Here is a 14,364-nt window from a genome sequence, read left to right on the forward strand (position 1 = left end):
GGGATGTTTTGCTCCCAGAAACAGTGCACAAAATGGATGGGATATTAAAGGAGGAAGATGACCTTGTAATTCTTCAATACCACCTCCGCTAAGTGGTTGAAACCTATAAAAAAAAAAAGGGTCCAACAATTTTAAATAAACTCTAGAATTTAAGACAAGATGAGTAGTCAAATCTGTAGCCATTTTGCGAGAAGCTTGCTGATAGCTACCAAAAGCATCTGGCCAAGTGTAACTTTTCTTGGAACATTTCACCCAATAATAGAGTGTGTGGCCCTGGGCATATTTTTGAAAATTCAAGAGTTTGTGTATCCATTTTTCTTAATAATCATTGAATTATAATTACATATATATATATATGTGTGTGTGTGTGTGTGTGTGTATACTATACACACACACACACACACACACACATATATATATATATATAAAATGCAATCATTAAAGCGCCTAAATAGATTAAATTCCAAGGGGAAAAGGATTTTAATTTTTTATTACTATTATTATTTTAGTCCAATGCATTACATTTATGTGGTCCCCATCATCCTTTGGAACAGTAGAAGGATAATTGCATATTTTATTAGTTTATTTATTCATCAGTTTACTCATAAAAACAGGATTTCGTCATTAATATGTTGCTATGGTTGGTGTTATTGATATTAGAATTTTTTTTTCTGACAATAAATAATTTATCATTCTTTTTTGTACAACCACTATTTTACAACAGTGCTTGAGATAACATGACATAAAACAAAAAAACAAGCCCACGGCAATGCAGGTAAAGTGACCAACATTTTAATGATATGCTACACCACACAGAACAGTAACATTGTTAAATACTGATATTGTTAACATTTTTACAATCATGATAATTATAACTGCAATAAAAAATGTGTTTCTATGTTAAAAAAAACCCATGAAATTCTTGCTTCCAGTTTTAAATAAATTAAAACAAGCAAAATAAACTGGCAATAAATATAACAAAAAAAAAAAAAAAAAAAAAAAACCCACCGCAGAGTTATACTTAAGGCGCTTTCTAAATTCTCAAATGCTGAGCCTAAGGTGGGCTGAGACAGTGAGAGAGAGTGAGAGTGAGAGAGAGAAATGATCTGCACTTCCATCATCCATGTCAGTAAAACATATAGTGTGTTAGTGGACAATTCGGCCTCCAATAGCACCTGACCATTTCGGACCCATGTGACATCCTCAGTGTCTGCAACAGGCAACACAGAGAGAGATACCCGCCTTTCACATGCATCAGTACTGTTCAGCATTAGCAAACCAGACAGCACAGAGCACAGACCTGTCTAGCATAACTCATCCATGGACAAGCCCTACCAGCAGAGGGAGACAACGGCCTCCATCGGCTAAGATATCATGGACACGCTGGCAGCTACCAGAGAAACAGGACTGGTCCTGCGATCCACTGAAAACTTCATTGGGGTCTACTCATGTGCAGAAAAGCAATCAGTGCTAGCTATTTATGGACAACTGAGAGAGTTCTGAATGGTTTAGATGGATAGAATGACTTTTTTTTAAAGGAATAAAATGTATTGCAGAAGTTTTAAAACTTGTATTAGTTTTGTGGTTGCTCTTTTAAAAAAAAAGTAGTAATAGTATCCTGGCAGTAATACTTCAAATCCTTTCAAAATTTGGTGTAAGAACGAATTGACTTTAGAACAATATTTGTAAGATGCACCATTACCTATCATCTCATGCACATGGAGAAAGATGGTATAAATTAATATTTTCCTGTAGTAATCATTCTTTTCTATATACCAGTGTGAGCAGCAGGACAAGTACACGAAATGTGTGTGGGGTGTTGGCAAGTTGCCAATGTCTGCGTGTTCATTAAAGCAGAATTCTGACAATTTGCGATATCCGAATTCATGTTAGATCTAATACAGTCATGCAGATTTGGTAAAAGACCTTCTGCCCCATAATCATTAGTTGAAACATCAGAAGAATTCAATAGTGGAACAGGCCCTTCGATTCTTTGGTTATAAAATGAAGCAGAATGTGGGTTTGTGAGTGGAAAGCAGACACTACCGTAAATGCGGCCTTAAACAAACATGACATGGTTATGCAGAATCGGGGTATGGCAAACTTTTTCTAATTCTATTCCCTCAATATGAAACATGTAAAAAAAAAAAAAAAAATTGACAACTACATTTTTGGAATTTTGTTGAATCATGGTTTGTCAGCACTGTTGCCATTATCCAGATTACACAACTGGTCGCTACTGAAGGATGGCACATGCTCTGGTCTAGCCAATCAACAGCTTCACGTGGCTGTCTTGTGACAATGTCACACGTGAAACCAAAAAAAGGCAAGCCACAAGCCATGTTAGTAATGAATAATTCAAGCAGAAGATGCAATTGACTTCATATATGCAGACAGGTTTGTGGCACAGGGAGGGAAAAGACCAGCAGTGGGAATCAACGGCATATCCAATAACAAACTGCTCAGTCTCCCAAGATTTTATTCCAGTCGAGTTTTGTATTATGGCTAGTATATCCTGGGCCTTCTATCACAGCATTCAGCATCCAAAAAAACAAAAAACCCTTAGTTGCAATCTTTCATCAATTCCTCTATCCTGTCTACATAAATGTACCAAAAATTTTGTTCAATACAAAGATTTGAATACCAAACCATTTTCTAATTGTTTCTAAAAGTGCAAGGGTGGCAATATCACATGGGTGTGAGGAAAGAGTATAATTTGGCAGTCCTACGTACAACCTCTGCAAAGCTTTCATTTGATGGTCATTAAAGACATCTGTGAATTTTTCATGTCATATTTTCAGATATATTTCAAATGTAGAGACAGACAACTAAATAAAACTGTATGCAAAGTACCATAATTACAGTATTTCTCTCCCGGCTGCATAGCTTCCTAAATTCAATCTTGTCCGATGCTACGTGTAAAGAAGCAGACACAACCAAACCATGACCTTCAACCATGGTCCTTGGAGAGGATCTTGTTTTACTGCTTTACTCAGCTGTGCAGCAATATCCAAAGCTAAACTGTTATTGTGGCAGGAGTGCAAAAAAAAAAAAAAAAAAATACATTTGCTACACATTAATGCTAGCTATCGTGGCGGTTAACCTGACAACACCTTCGTGCAAACTTTATGCACGACCTTCTAATGCAATGAGCTCAGCATTCCCTTACAACAAATGTCAAAACGCACAAGCCAAAATATGGGTACATCCAAAAATGCACATGAAACTGCCGATGAACAGTCATGGTGATGAACTGCACGTGTCCTGCCATAGGAGGAACTAATAACCAGTAGTAACCTTTTTTGTGCATTTTTTACATTATTCCTTTTCTCTTTAATATTAATAACAGTATATCTTAAGCTCACTTTAATCTTCCGTTACTTTAATAATTATTCTAGCTGGAGAAGCAGGGACCCTTCACCACCTCTCTCTCCCAATGGAGAGGACAGAGAGACCTGGGCTGGGAGTGACAGAGGGGTTGAAGCTTGAGATTGAAGAAAAGAGTGCTACTGGATCTGACAGGCGGTGGAGGAAGTGGCTTGGCAGCACATGCAGGTGGGGTTGACGGATTTCGGGGGGATAAGGTCCAGGTCCTCATCGTCGGGGATTTCGTCAAGCCTATAGCCATCCTTCAGCAGCTGGATGTTCAAGTCCTGGTTTATCTGCTGCAGGGGGCAGAAGGAGAAGATAAAATAAATCAGATAATAATTGTAAACATAACTGCCAATAAGTGCATACTTCATGCCAAGCATGAGGCTTCTTTGCTACTGTAAGGTCAAATGAGTCCACAGATTTACATGAACAAATATTAAACATATTTAATAATTTTTGAGCATCTGATGCGCTGACAAAGTTTTAAATCATCAAAAATGAGCAAGTGGCATGCATTTTGGGCGATTACACACCAAAAACAACAGTTGGTGTATCTTCAGGTTATAGATAACTTGATTATATACATAAACCCTGAAGATGCAGAGGACCAAAGCACTGTGCTTAGTGTCAGCACTTGATGACCGGTATAGATTTTGCAAGTGTTTTTTAGGTTGTAGTATAATACAGGAGGTGTACAGGTTTTTCTATATTATTACAGTGATATAGAAAAAGTCTATAGCTAGAGGGACAGATATGGTGAGGTCACTGGATGTTATTGGAGATACAGATGGATGGGCTGGTCAACAAGTAGCTGTTTTTTAGACATCTTACCTCTGCTGAGGAGTAGCCAGAAGAGGAATATCTGGACATATCAAAGTCATCATCACTGAAAAAGATAAAAAGGCGGTTAGGCATTTATTACGGTGGATATGTGTATCAAACAAATTATCTATATATACACACATCAATATGAATGCCTAAACAAATTAGAAGAAAAATATAGATATAGATTTGAAAAAATTAATACGGTTGTCCATCATACACAGGATGATATTGACCCCTTGACCTGTGCTTAAACATTAATTAAAAACCATCATGTCTGGTGATAGAGACCTGCACCAACAAATTAGTCTATGAAATCCATGAGGACAGGAATGCCATTCATGACATTCATAAGAGTCTATGTGAATGTGTGATCAAATAAATGTGATCGAGCTTGTTTCTGCAGTAGTAGAGATGAGATTCCCATTAAACTGAAAACATTTATCATTAGCAGACCAATAAAATACAATCCAGAATCATCTACTATTTCCTACAGTAATTTTAAATACACAAAAAGGCTATGGAGACCATGAAAGAGGCTTTTTGAAGACTAATATTAGAAACATTTTAATGTTTTGTCAAACAAAATAAACTATTGTGAGACAGTTCGATATTTTTGTCCATTTCAGAAAACGAAATTCATATATTATATAAATTAAAAATCACACAGAGTGAATTTATTAAAGCCTTTATTTCTTGTAATTCTATATTTCTTGAAAAGTTCAATATTTAAAACTAATCCAATGAGCACTTACCCTAATGAGCTAACTAACTCAAAAAAGGCCACATCCCACAACATCATTTTATATAGATCTACTATTATGAAGTGAAAGTGAAGGTAACACAGCACACGGTGACACAACAAAATGTGCTCTGCTTTTAACCATCACCCTTGGTGAGCAGGGTGATGGTTAAAAGCATTACCATGACAGGTGCCCAGGAGCAGTGTGTGGGAACAGTGCTTTGCTCAGTGGCACCTTGGCGGATCTGGATTCGAACCGGCAACATTCTGATTACGGGGGCACTTCCTTTACCGCTAGGCCACCACTGCCCCATTTGTCCCGGCAATAAAAAGCACTGATAACACAAAAACTACAACTTACAATGCAGTGCTTCAGGACCCTGCCAAATGCAATCCCATAATGCAATGCGCACTTTGTTGACAAACTAAGTTCACATGGCAATTTTCCAATGATGTGGAAAATGCTCCTGTACAGAATCAGATGGAGCTGATTTAGCTGCCGTGTAAAGATCGAATTCGGCAAGGCAACTGAAGCACTGAATTATGGGATCTGTAGTTTGTGCATTATCAGCACTTCATATTACAGTAGATCTATATAAAACGATCTTGCGGGATGTAACACCAGTGCTCTAAATGGTATCTCAGTCTGTGGCAGTAGGCTACACAAACATGGGGTAGACTGCTGACTTTACATATGTCCAGAAGACAGTCATTGACAAAGTGTGGTAGGAAGCGGTGCATCAGCAATGAATGAAAAGCAGCCAACAATGTGAGCAACATTGAAAACATTCCCTTTGTTTAAGAAAAGTGACGCAATGCTGTGAAATGCTGTCATCACTGCTGTGAAGAGACATATTAAACACGTTTACACTTTTTTTGTTTATTACATAACCTCATGCATGTAATTTCATCATTTTAAGTCATCGGCTTTATTCGACAATGTAAAAAAGCAAGAGATGGGGCTTTATGCTTTGCCCTTGCAAACTTGTGCCGGTTTGTGTCTGTGTCCTTGCTCTTCTGGGCATATCAAATACACTCACAAAGTCAGAAATTCAGGGAATATCATTAACATTAAGTGACCATTCACTGGACCTCACTGGGGAGTCTAAAAATGTTGCTTATTGTTATTACCTGAGAGCAGTATAAAAGAGAGTTAGTGTGTGTGTTGTGCAATTATATTACATTATATATGTTATACATGTTTTAATAGTGTGTGTGTGTGTATAGAAGAGAATTACAGACACTCAGCTCCAGTTGGAATAAAGGCATCTTGATTCTTTGTGTGCTATGTGAGTACCACTGGTCCTCCTGAGCCTCTCATTTACATGCAAATCTCAGCGTCCTTCAGTGGGCCCTGTAGACACTGATTATTTCTGCCTTTTCGGATCAGCACATTTTCCCTGTTCCAGTCGAGTGTATACGTCCATCTTAGCCAAGGCTATGGCTGATAATTATAATGACAAGATTATCCCTGACCAAATGAACCAGACTTTTATGTACCCTAGCCTCCCACACCATGGAAAAAAACCTGCAGAAACATAAAAAAAATCTATTTTAGGCACAAAAAGTGTGCACAGCCCTGTTAAAATTTTATTCAATAGAAAAACAGCATTTGGTCATGTGCATGCCTTTGAGGGCCAGAGGAAACTGGAGACCCAAAGGAAACCCGGGCCAACATGTGAAGAGCATGCAAACTCAGATTCGCATTGCCAACATCAGATCCGCATTGCCATGAGGCCCCATAGCAAATATTAAACTGAGAAAAAGACACACATTTCCTTAAATTTATGTTTATAAGAGTTTTTATATTTAAAAAAATAACTTAGGTACCTATCTGTATCCAGTGCTACCAGTGGTTTCTCATCTGGACACTGGTCTAACGACGAGTAACCTTTGTTGGGTACGACCAGCCTACAGAGAAAAAGAGAGACATGTTTATTAAGTGTCATAATAAACAGCATTTTCTATTGGGTGCATAAAGAATGTGTTTATACCTGTCTGACACTAATCAGACCTCAAGTGTAGGTTAAAACTAAATTTAATTTAGCAAATCAGTTTATATTCTCCGATTAATGTATAACGAAGCCGAGAATTCTGGAAAAAAAAAGCCCACACACAACTGTAATTACACTGATTTCAAGGTCACAGTGATTATAAGGACTCAGAGTCCAATCTCACCAGATGTGATTTTTTTGCTGTATCTCACTAATTACTTTACTAATTAATAATTACTAATTATTAATTTCATAAAAAAAAATCTGCATATGCACCAATCCTGAGGTATTGTTTGCGTGTGTGCATTAGTGTGAAACTCTATGCAAAAGTTTTTTGTTTTTTAAATAAATAAATAATGGCCAACAGCCTGTGATAGCATGATTAAATCACATGTTTTGTAGTACTTGTGTTTTGTTTTTGGAAATGTGTCTTGGAACAAATATCTATATCGAAAAAAAAATACTTTTTTTAATATACATGTAACATTGTGGTTTTGATTTCTGAACAGAAAGCTGCATTGTGCACTATAAACACTAACATGTGGAAGTTCTCAGGGAATCCTAATACAAATGTCCCTCATGAATTTATAAGGACACATTCATGTAGCATTAATGTAACATAACAAGATGCACAACAGAAATTTTCCAATGAAACCATAAACTGACAGCACTACTGAACCTCAGTCATTTCTCATTCTCCTTCATCACATTCCTGTAGTTGTAAGTAAAAGGAAAGGCATTTTGGGGCGAATATCCCATGGGTCCCACTGAATCTCTGTATAGATTTTTTTAAACAAAATGATGTACTAAGGTTTCCAGGTTAAAATGCATTCGTGCATTTGTGTGTCCGAACTGCCAGTCTGTTCCAGATGACTCTTTAATCTTCACACTGTAAACGGCCTGTAATGTACAGGCTTCTGTTAGCACAGAGGGCCTTTCCCGGTCGGTTAATCTACCCAGGGTTAAGCACTAAGGCCCAGGGACTGGGATTAAGGACCAGGATCAATTCTAAGGCCTCTGGTGCTGACTCACTTTAATTAAGATGACCAAAAGCAGGGTTTAATTTAAGGGTTTAAAAGTGTCTGCAGGCATCAATCAACCCAAATTGCTGGAGTTATGAAAGTTGTTCATATTATCCACCAGCACATCCACCCCAGTAAGGACTTTCTGAGAAAAGAGCAGCTCTTTTAATCACCAGTGTTTGACCTTTAAGACAGAATTTTTATTCCTCCTGTGCAGGAGCGTATTATTCGCATCTGTTAGACTAACCGCGTTCTGGACATCACATTATTCTTCTTGGGTTGCTGGTTGACTGGACTTCCCACAGTCCCATTCTTCACTGAGCCTTTTCTGGCCAGCTCCCTCTGTTTCTCTAGAGGAAAAAGGAAAAAAAAAATGACACTCTGAATAACACTTTCCAAACATATTGAAGGGAGGACCAGACCCAGGTCCATGTGAGAGATGATGAGTTGAGGCACCGGTCCATGACCCCTATTCCACCACGTGAATTTAAAATGTAGATGTTTACCAAGAAAGACAGTCAAAAGTCTATATTTGTTGTATTTGTTACTTTTTGCAAACCTAAAAAAGAAGCAAAACTCATTTTATGAAGAGAAGCTGTGTAAGTGGGACACACTCACCAATCTTGACCTGTAAGGGGGAAGGCTTGTAATTCATGGCCACGCCCTCCCCATCTCTCGTCTCTGTGTCTGCCTCGCAGGTGGCAGTAGCAGTCGGGTCCTGAAGACAGAAGAGAAACAACACAAACCCAAGATGGTCAAAAACAGCCTTCAAACGCACAAGCAACAAGGCAATGAACAGCCGTATGAATCTCTGAAGCCTTTGACACCCAGAGGAACGTACAGTGTGCGGTTCTCCCTCCTTGGAGTGTCGGTTACAGGAGCAGATGGGGACAGATACTGTGTGACATTTCACAGGCGCAGAACTAGTCGCCTGTTGTTCTCTCTGTGACAAAGAGGCCCTGAGCTGCTCTCACAGACACTGAGGTTAATTTAGTTCCCTAATTTCTTATTTGTTCAATTATTTATTCAATATGATTTTTTTTATACTGATTAAACAAAAAAAAAAAAAAGAAATTGATTCCTTTTGTGGCTAAATATTTGTTGTGTTATGAGTTATGGTGCGTTTTGTGAAACGAGAATAGCCCACATGAAAACGGGTAGATTGGTCAGTGCTGGGACAAACATTCCCCAGCATGGCTGTCCTACATGAACCAGTGCCAGTATGGGTTGCCGTGGCGATCTGGTGTTGCGCTTTGGGCTTCTCGTGACATCATGGGGGTGTCGTGAGGAGAACAGTGTATCTCTGTTTGAATGTGTCAGTGTGCTAAGTGGGTCTCACTAGAGGTTTCAAAGCAAAAACCCATAGGTTTTACTCTCTCACACACACACACACACACACACACACACACACACACACACACACACACACACACACACACACACACACACACACACACACTTAATTATGAGTCCTATTTAAAAAAGGGTGGTGTAACAGCTGAAAACACAGTCAACAAATTCTCTGTGGCAACGAGCCTTAACCACTTCATAGTGACTATGCCAGAGTTGGGTGGGGGAGGAAGAAGTGGAGCCTGTCCTACTCAGAGAGCACGATGACATACAGCCTGTGCAAGGACTGAGCAGCCATTGTTTGATGAGTAGTGAGTGAATAACCCTTGTGTGTGTGTGTATGTGTGTCTGCTGTTACTAACCAGCTAATCGCCTTCGTATCAGGGCCTTGATGGGCCAGGTAGTTCAGCGAGGCCAGAAATAGGACCATGATCCATGACAAAGTCCTATACTGGCATCACAGGGAGCCATTTAGATGTATTTGGGAATTTCAAATGTGCATCGGCAAATAAGCGTACTGAATATGATCTTGATTGAAATGTACTGAGAAAAATAATAGCACCCAGACTGTGTTCAGTCTCTCTAGTGTATACTTATATGTGCTGAAGGTCATTTCTAACAAAAAAAATAATAGATATGACCCAATCTCTACAACAGCACGACAAGATTGCAGCTATAATTATTTTCTGACTGAATCATTTACTAAAACACACAGAAATGCCTCTACTTTGATGAATAGCATGGCTGCAGTCACCTGCTGGCCGTTTTCGCTGGAGAACACACGAGTGAATGAGACAGGTGAAAGATACAGGATAGGCTGAGACCCATTTAACCCTGCAGTCACACTCAGACCAAAAGCAGAAGACACGTTTAATAGAAAGGCATGTTTCCTGGTAGATCAAGAGCGAGACAGAGAGAGGTCAGATTGGGCCAGAGCATGTGACAAAATATGCCTTAACCACTTAACCGCATTGGAGTAACAGATGTAGAGGGCTAGAGCAAATTTCCACATACTTTCTCCAGCTTTCCACCTTCACGGTGTCATAGTAAGATGATACGGTTGAATTAAATTGTTATAATCAAACATGATCAATTGCTCCTCCATCTTGGTTTCAGAGCTCACTTTGATTATTTGTTTCTATTGGACCCGTGTCAATGCGTCACAGTGAGCAGAGATCAAATTCAAAGCAAATTCAGTGCAAAATAATTATTAAGGCACACAGAAAGTGGTTTTAATAAGGATTTAAAGGTCCCTGATTATCTCACTTTGTGAGGTTATTTAACATTATTACGAGTTTCCCTAGCCTGTCTATGGTCCTGATGTAAAAATGAGCACAAGTATTTTTTAGTTCTGTCACAGGAAACTCTGAAGAACCAGTGGGCTAATTAATTTTTTTTTTTTTCCTGGAAAAATGCAAAACAAACAGTTTGCATCAAACATTTTTGTTGGTGAACAGTGTTCATGCCGTCATTTCCAACTTCTACAGGCCGTCTGCTTCTTGTCCCGCATCTCTCCTCCTCATTAACGATTAAAAGCTACACACAGTGAAATGATGCGTCCTGGGAAATCTCATTGTGGGACTGGAACAAAGTGGCTGTAATTCTGCACCAAGGCTGAATTTTGGAAAGAGACCTCAGATACAGTATTGGGACTGATCATGGGACTGTGAAGTGTAAATGTGGGAAATATTAATAATCACTGATTATCTCAGCACACAATTTTCTGATCAGTATCTTAAAAGTGAGCAGTACCTACAGCAAAACTTGTATTCATGATTATTTACAGTGTTATATAGGCTACAAGTCCCAAGATGGGTCAGACATGGTTGTGATGTACGTTTAAAAATCTACTAAAAGATTTTAGTAGTGTTTCCATGCTATTCATTATTACCAAATGCCATTCTCATTTTGCACATTTTATTTGTGCACTATAGTCACAATTTGTCTACTTCAAACTCTTGGGTAAGTGTCTTATTCTCAGTAATCTGGGTAACTGAGTACAGTATTCTGCTGTCCACACAAATATGCTTGAACTACTGGCATTGGTCGTTTTAAAAGGAATAAGTGATGTAACCAAACTGCTGAGTACTCCATCTTGAGCACATCTTGAGACATATTCCCTGTTATACCAAGTCAAGTTGGCAAATGTTTATAAAAAAAAAAAAAAAAAAAAAAAAAAAAAAACACACACACACACACACAAACACAAACACCATCTTGAAAAACATAATTTCACGTTTGCGATTGAATCAGACAATGATGTGAAGTCAGATAAACCCACGCAGCTCGACATCCTTGGGAAAAGCTGCTACAGCGTGAGCGCCCACTTTTAACCACACACTGTAAAACTAGTCGAGACAGAATCACCTCGGCAAACAAGAGAGTAGAAATCTGAAGTTTGAGGGACAAACAGGTTAGTAAAGGAGCAGAAGGAACGGACAGGGGAAGCCTTCATCATCAATTACCCTGATCTCGGACCCACGCCAGGGCTGGACAAACAACAACAGCCAAAGCACACACAATCGTACACATTCATACACGTACACATGCGAGACAAAGCGTTTCTGTACAACAATGGCTAAATTAGTAAAAATGTGTCTTCAATGACAGCATAATGTCCCTCAGACAGGCCTGGAGCTTCAAATTTTAACACCTGCAGCATAGCACTTCAAAGTGACACGGACATTCGTATCTGCAGAGTTTGTGGGTTTAATGCGGCCCACTCCAGCCGAAGGGCTTTTTCACGCTAAATGGCCAAGCTCATGATTCACAATAAAATCGTAGAAGCGATGCAGCAAAGGATTGTGGGGTGCAATCTAGGGCTATCAATCCATTGCAGGGACAAGGTTCCAGGACACCAGATTAAAACGGTGTTCATCTCGTAAATGGGCATCCAATGCATAGCATACTAGTGTTTGTTTACCACACACAGAGAGCATAGTGTTCCAGTCAGGCCGCGTGACAATGTGATGTATGGCAGGTTATGTTCAATCAAGGACACTTCCCAGCATTCTGCTGGTAAGGCACTGGGGTGTGAGAGCGTAGTAGGACGACTGCAGTCGTGCTTGCAGAGGTCAGATTAACTTTCACCATCGGGATTTTGCACCTTTTTTTTTTTTATGCACTAAATAACTAGCTGGCCTGCAGGTAACATCATACAAATTAAATCAATGTTGCTTTTAAGTAAGATTACAATTTATTTGCTTTTTTGATTGTAAACTTCAAATGCAATGCATGCTGGGAAGAAACAGCACTGTCTGACCCATATCAATGAGTCCTTTAACAAATTTCTCTAACAAATTAATCAGTGGTCAGAGTGCTTACTCTAAACAGTGAAAAATGCATTTTAGTACCCCCACGGCTCCAGCAATATCAGCTCTGCACCCAACACAGCACACACTTTCATTCCAAAATGCCCAAAGTCTGCTTCTTTTCACCCCAAGGAATCACCTTTTCCAATTTACCCACATGGCCTACTGGACAGAGAACTACTGGGGCGGATGACATGAGTGCCGATGATCCGTGATGACAACTCCGCTGTCAGAGATATGGCCCACACTATAGCTCTTCAGTTTTATTAAGGTGGAAGGACTTCATGAAGGAAGGAGGCCAGGCTCTAGACCAACAAAGGGCTACGAGGTCGATATCGGCGAGGCGCAGTCAAAAATTGAGGGATGCCTTTCGCTGACAGCTTGATGGACAAAGGATTTGTTGTCTGTTGCCCAAACTCATAAGGAAACTCATCTGTCAAATCCAGACAGCAAAACAGGCCAGACCAGACGTGGACTAGCAGCGCCGCTGCCCATCGGTGCCAGATCCCATTTCATGTATCTGATCTGCTTTTCCAACAACGTACGAATGACGTTGTCTGAAAAAACTGTGCAATCAGATTACTATGAGTATACTGCGGTTTCTAAAAATTCCTAAATGAACACATTAAGCCGTACATGTGGATACATGCATCACAAAAGATGCGTAGACAACAGCAAGGCCAACAGAGCACAATTAATATTATAACATAACAGAACGTTTTCTACACGTGTTCAATTCAACGTGGTATAGTTTACATGTTACCTGCTTTCAAATATATAAAATAGCGTTTTAATGTACATTTCGTTTAAATCTGTGAGCAGCGTAACATTAGGTTTTCTCTGGTTTGCTCGGTTTAGATGTTCTTCCTGAAAGCAATTGAAGATGAATGATGCAAAATCCAGGGCAAATATTTCTGCGGACCACAAATGCCAACAAACACAGTGGAGCAAACAGCTTTTTTAGCGCCTATTTATTTGGACTCTTTAGGAACCGTCTGGACTGGCCCGTGTAGCATCTTCGTGTAGCCCACCACCCTACACAACAGCAGACGTCTGCCTAGAGCTCCCACTACAGCCCGAGAGGACGTCAGAAAACCGGCCGAACGGGCGGCACCATCACCGCAACAGCTACTCACCAGCGGCTGCGTCTCCGGGTTCACCGGCGGGACGTGGAATCTGTCCATTTCCTCCATCATTTTGGCATCGAGTGTCGCTGCTCGGCTACGTGACGAGAATTCGCGCTATTTAACGGGGTTGCACAAGCATCCGTCCGATTTTTAGTTTGCCCGACGGACGCTCCAAAGCGTCTGCATCATCCCAGCCGAGCGTCAATCTGACAACATTACGAGCGCTTCCGGAATTACGTGGGACGTGCAGCGGAAGTGGCTAACGGAGCGCGGTCTGTCTTTTTAAAATCCCCAAACAATAAATCATTTTACTAATAATTACACGTATCATCACCAGATATAGCATTGTCAGCGATAGATTCTGGAAGATTTATTGCTAGGTGAAACTAATATTCGACGACACCTGAATTGTTATTTAATTGTAATTCTTAAATTGCGCTGCAAATAGCATAATGTATATTTTGTTAATTAATGTATAAGTACCCAGTAAGTAGTTATTAATTATCTGTGCTCAGTGTGAAGAATGTATGTATTTATCAAATTACGCATGTGTTGCAGATACTGATTTAAAGAATAAATGAATTCAGTGACATGCAATTCATATTATACATTATGGCATTCAGT

General features: G+C 39.6%; 1 protein-coding gene across 1 annotated transcript; it reads right to left on the reverse strand.

Annotated features, from left to right (window-relative positions):
- Positions 1–2,909: 2,909 nt before the first annotated feature.
- fam219aa (family with sequence similarity 219 member Aa) lies at positions 2,910–13,957 on the reverse strand. The gene is made up of 6 exons (XM_028973199.1): positions 13,750–13,957; positions 8,571–8,670; positions 8,200–8,302; positions 6,767–6,847; positions 4,204–4,258; positions 2,910–3,665 (listed from the first exon to the last, which is right to left on the reverse strand). The coding sequence occupies exons 1-6, from the start codon at positions 13,807–13,809 to the stop codon at positions 3,507–3,509; spliced, it is 558 nt and encodes a 185-aa protein (XP_028829032.1). The 5' UTR covers positions 13,810–13,957; the 3' UTR covers positions 2,910–3,506.
- Positions 13,958–14,364: the final 407 nt, after the last annotated feature.

Source organism: Denticeps clupeoides, chromosome 3 (genome assembly GCF_900700375.1).
Source record: "Denticeps clupeoides chromosome 3, fDenClu1.1, whole genome shotgun sequence".
Classification (NCBI taxonomy): Eukaryota; Metazoa; Chordata; class Actinopteri; order Clupeiformes; family Denticipitidae; genus Denticeps; species Denticeps clupeoides.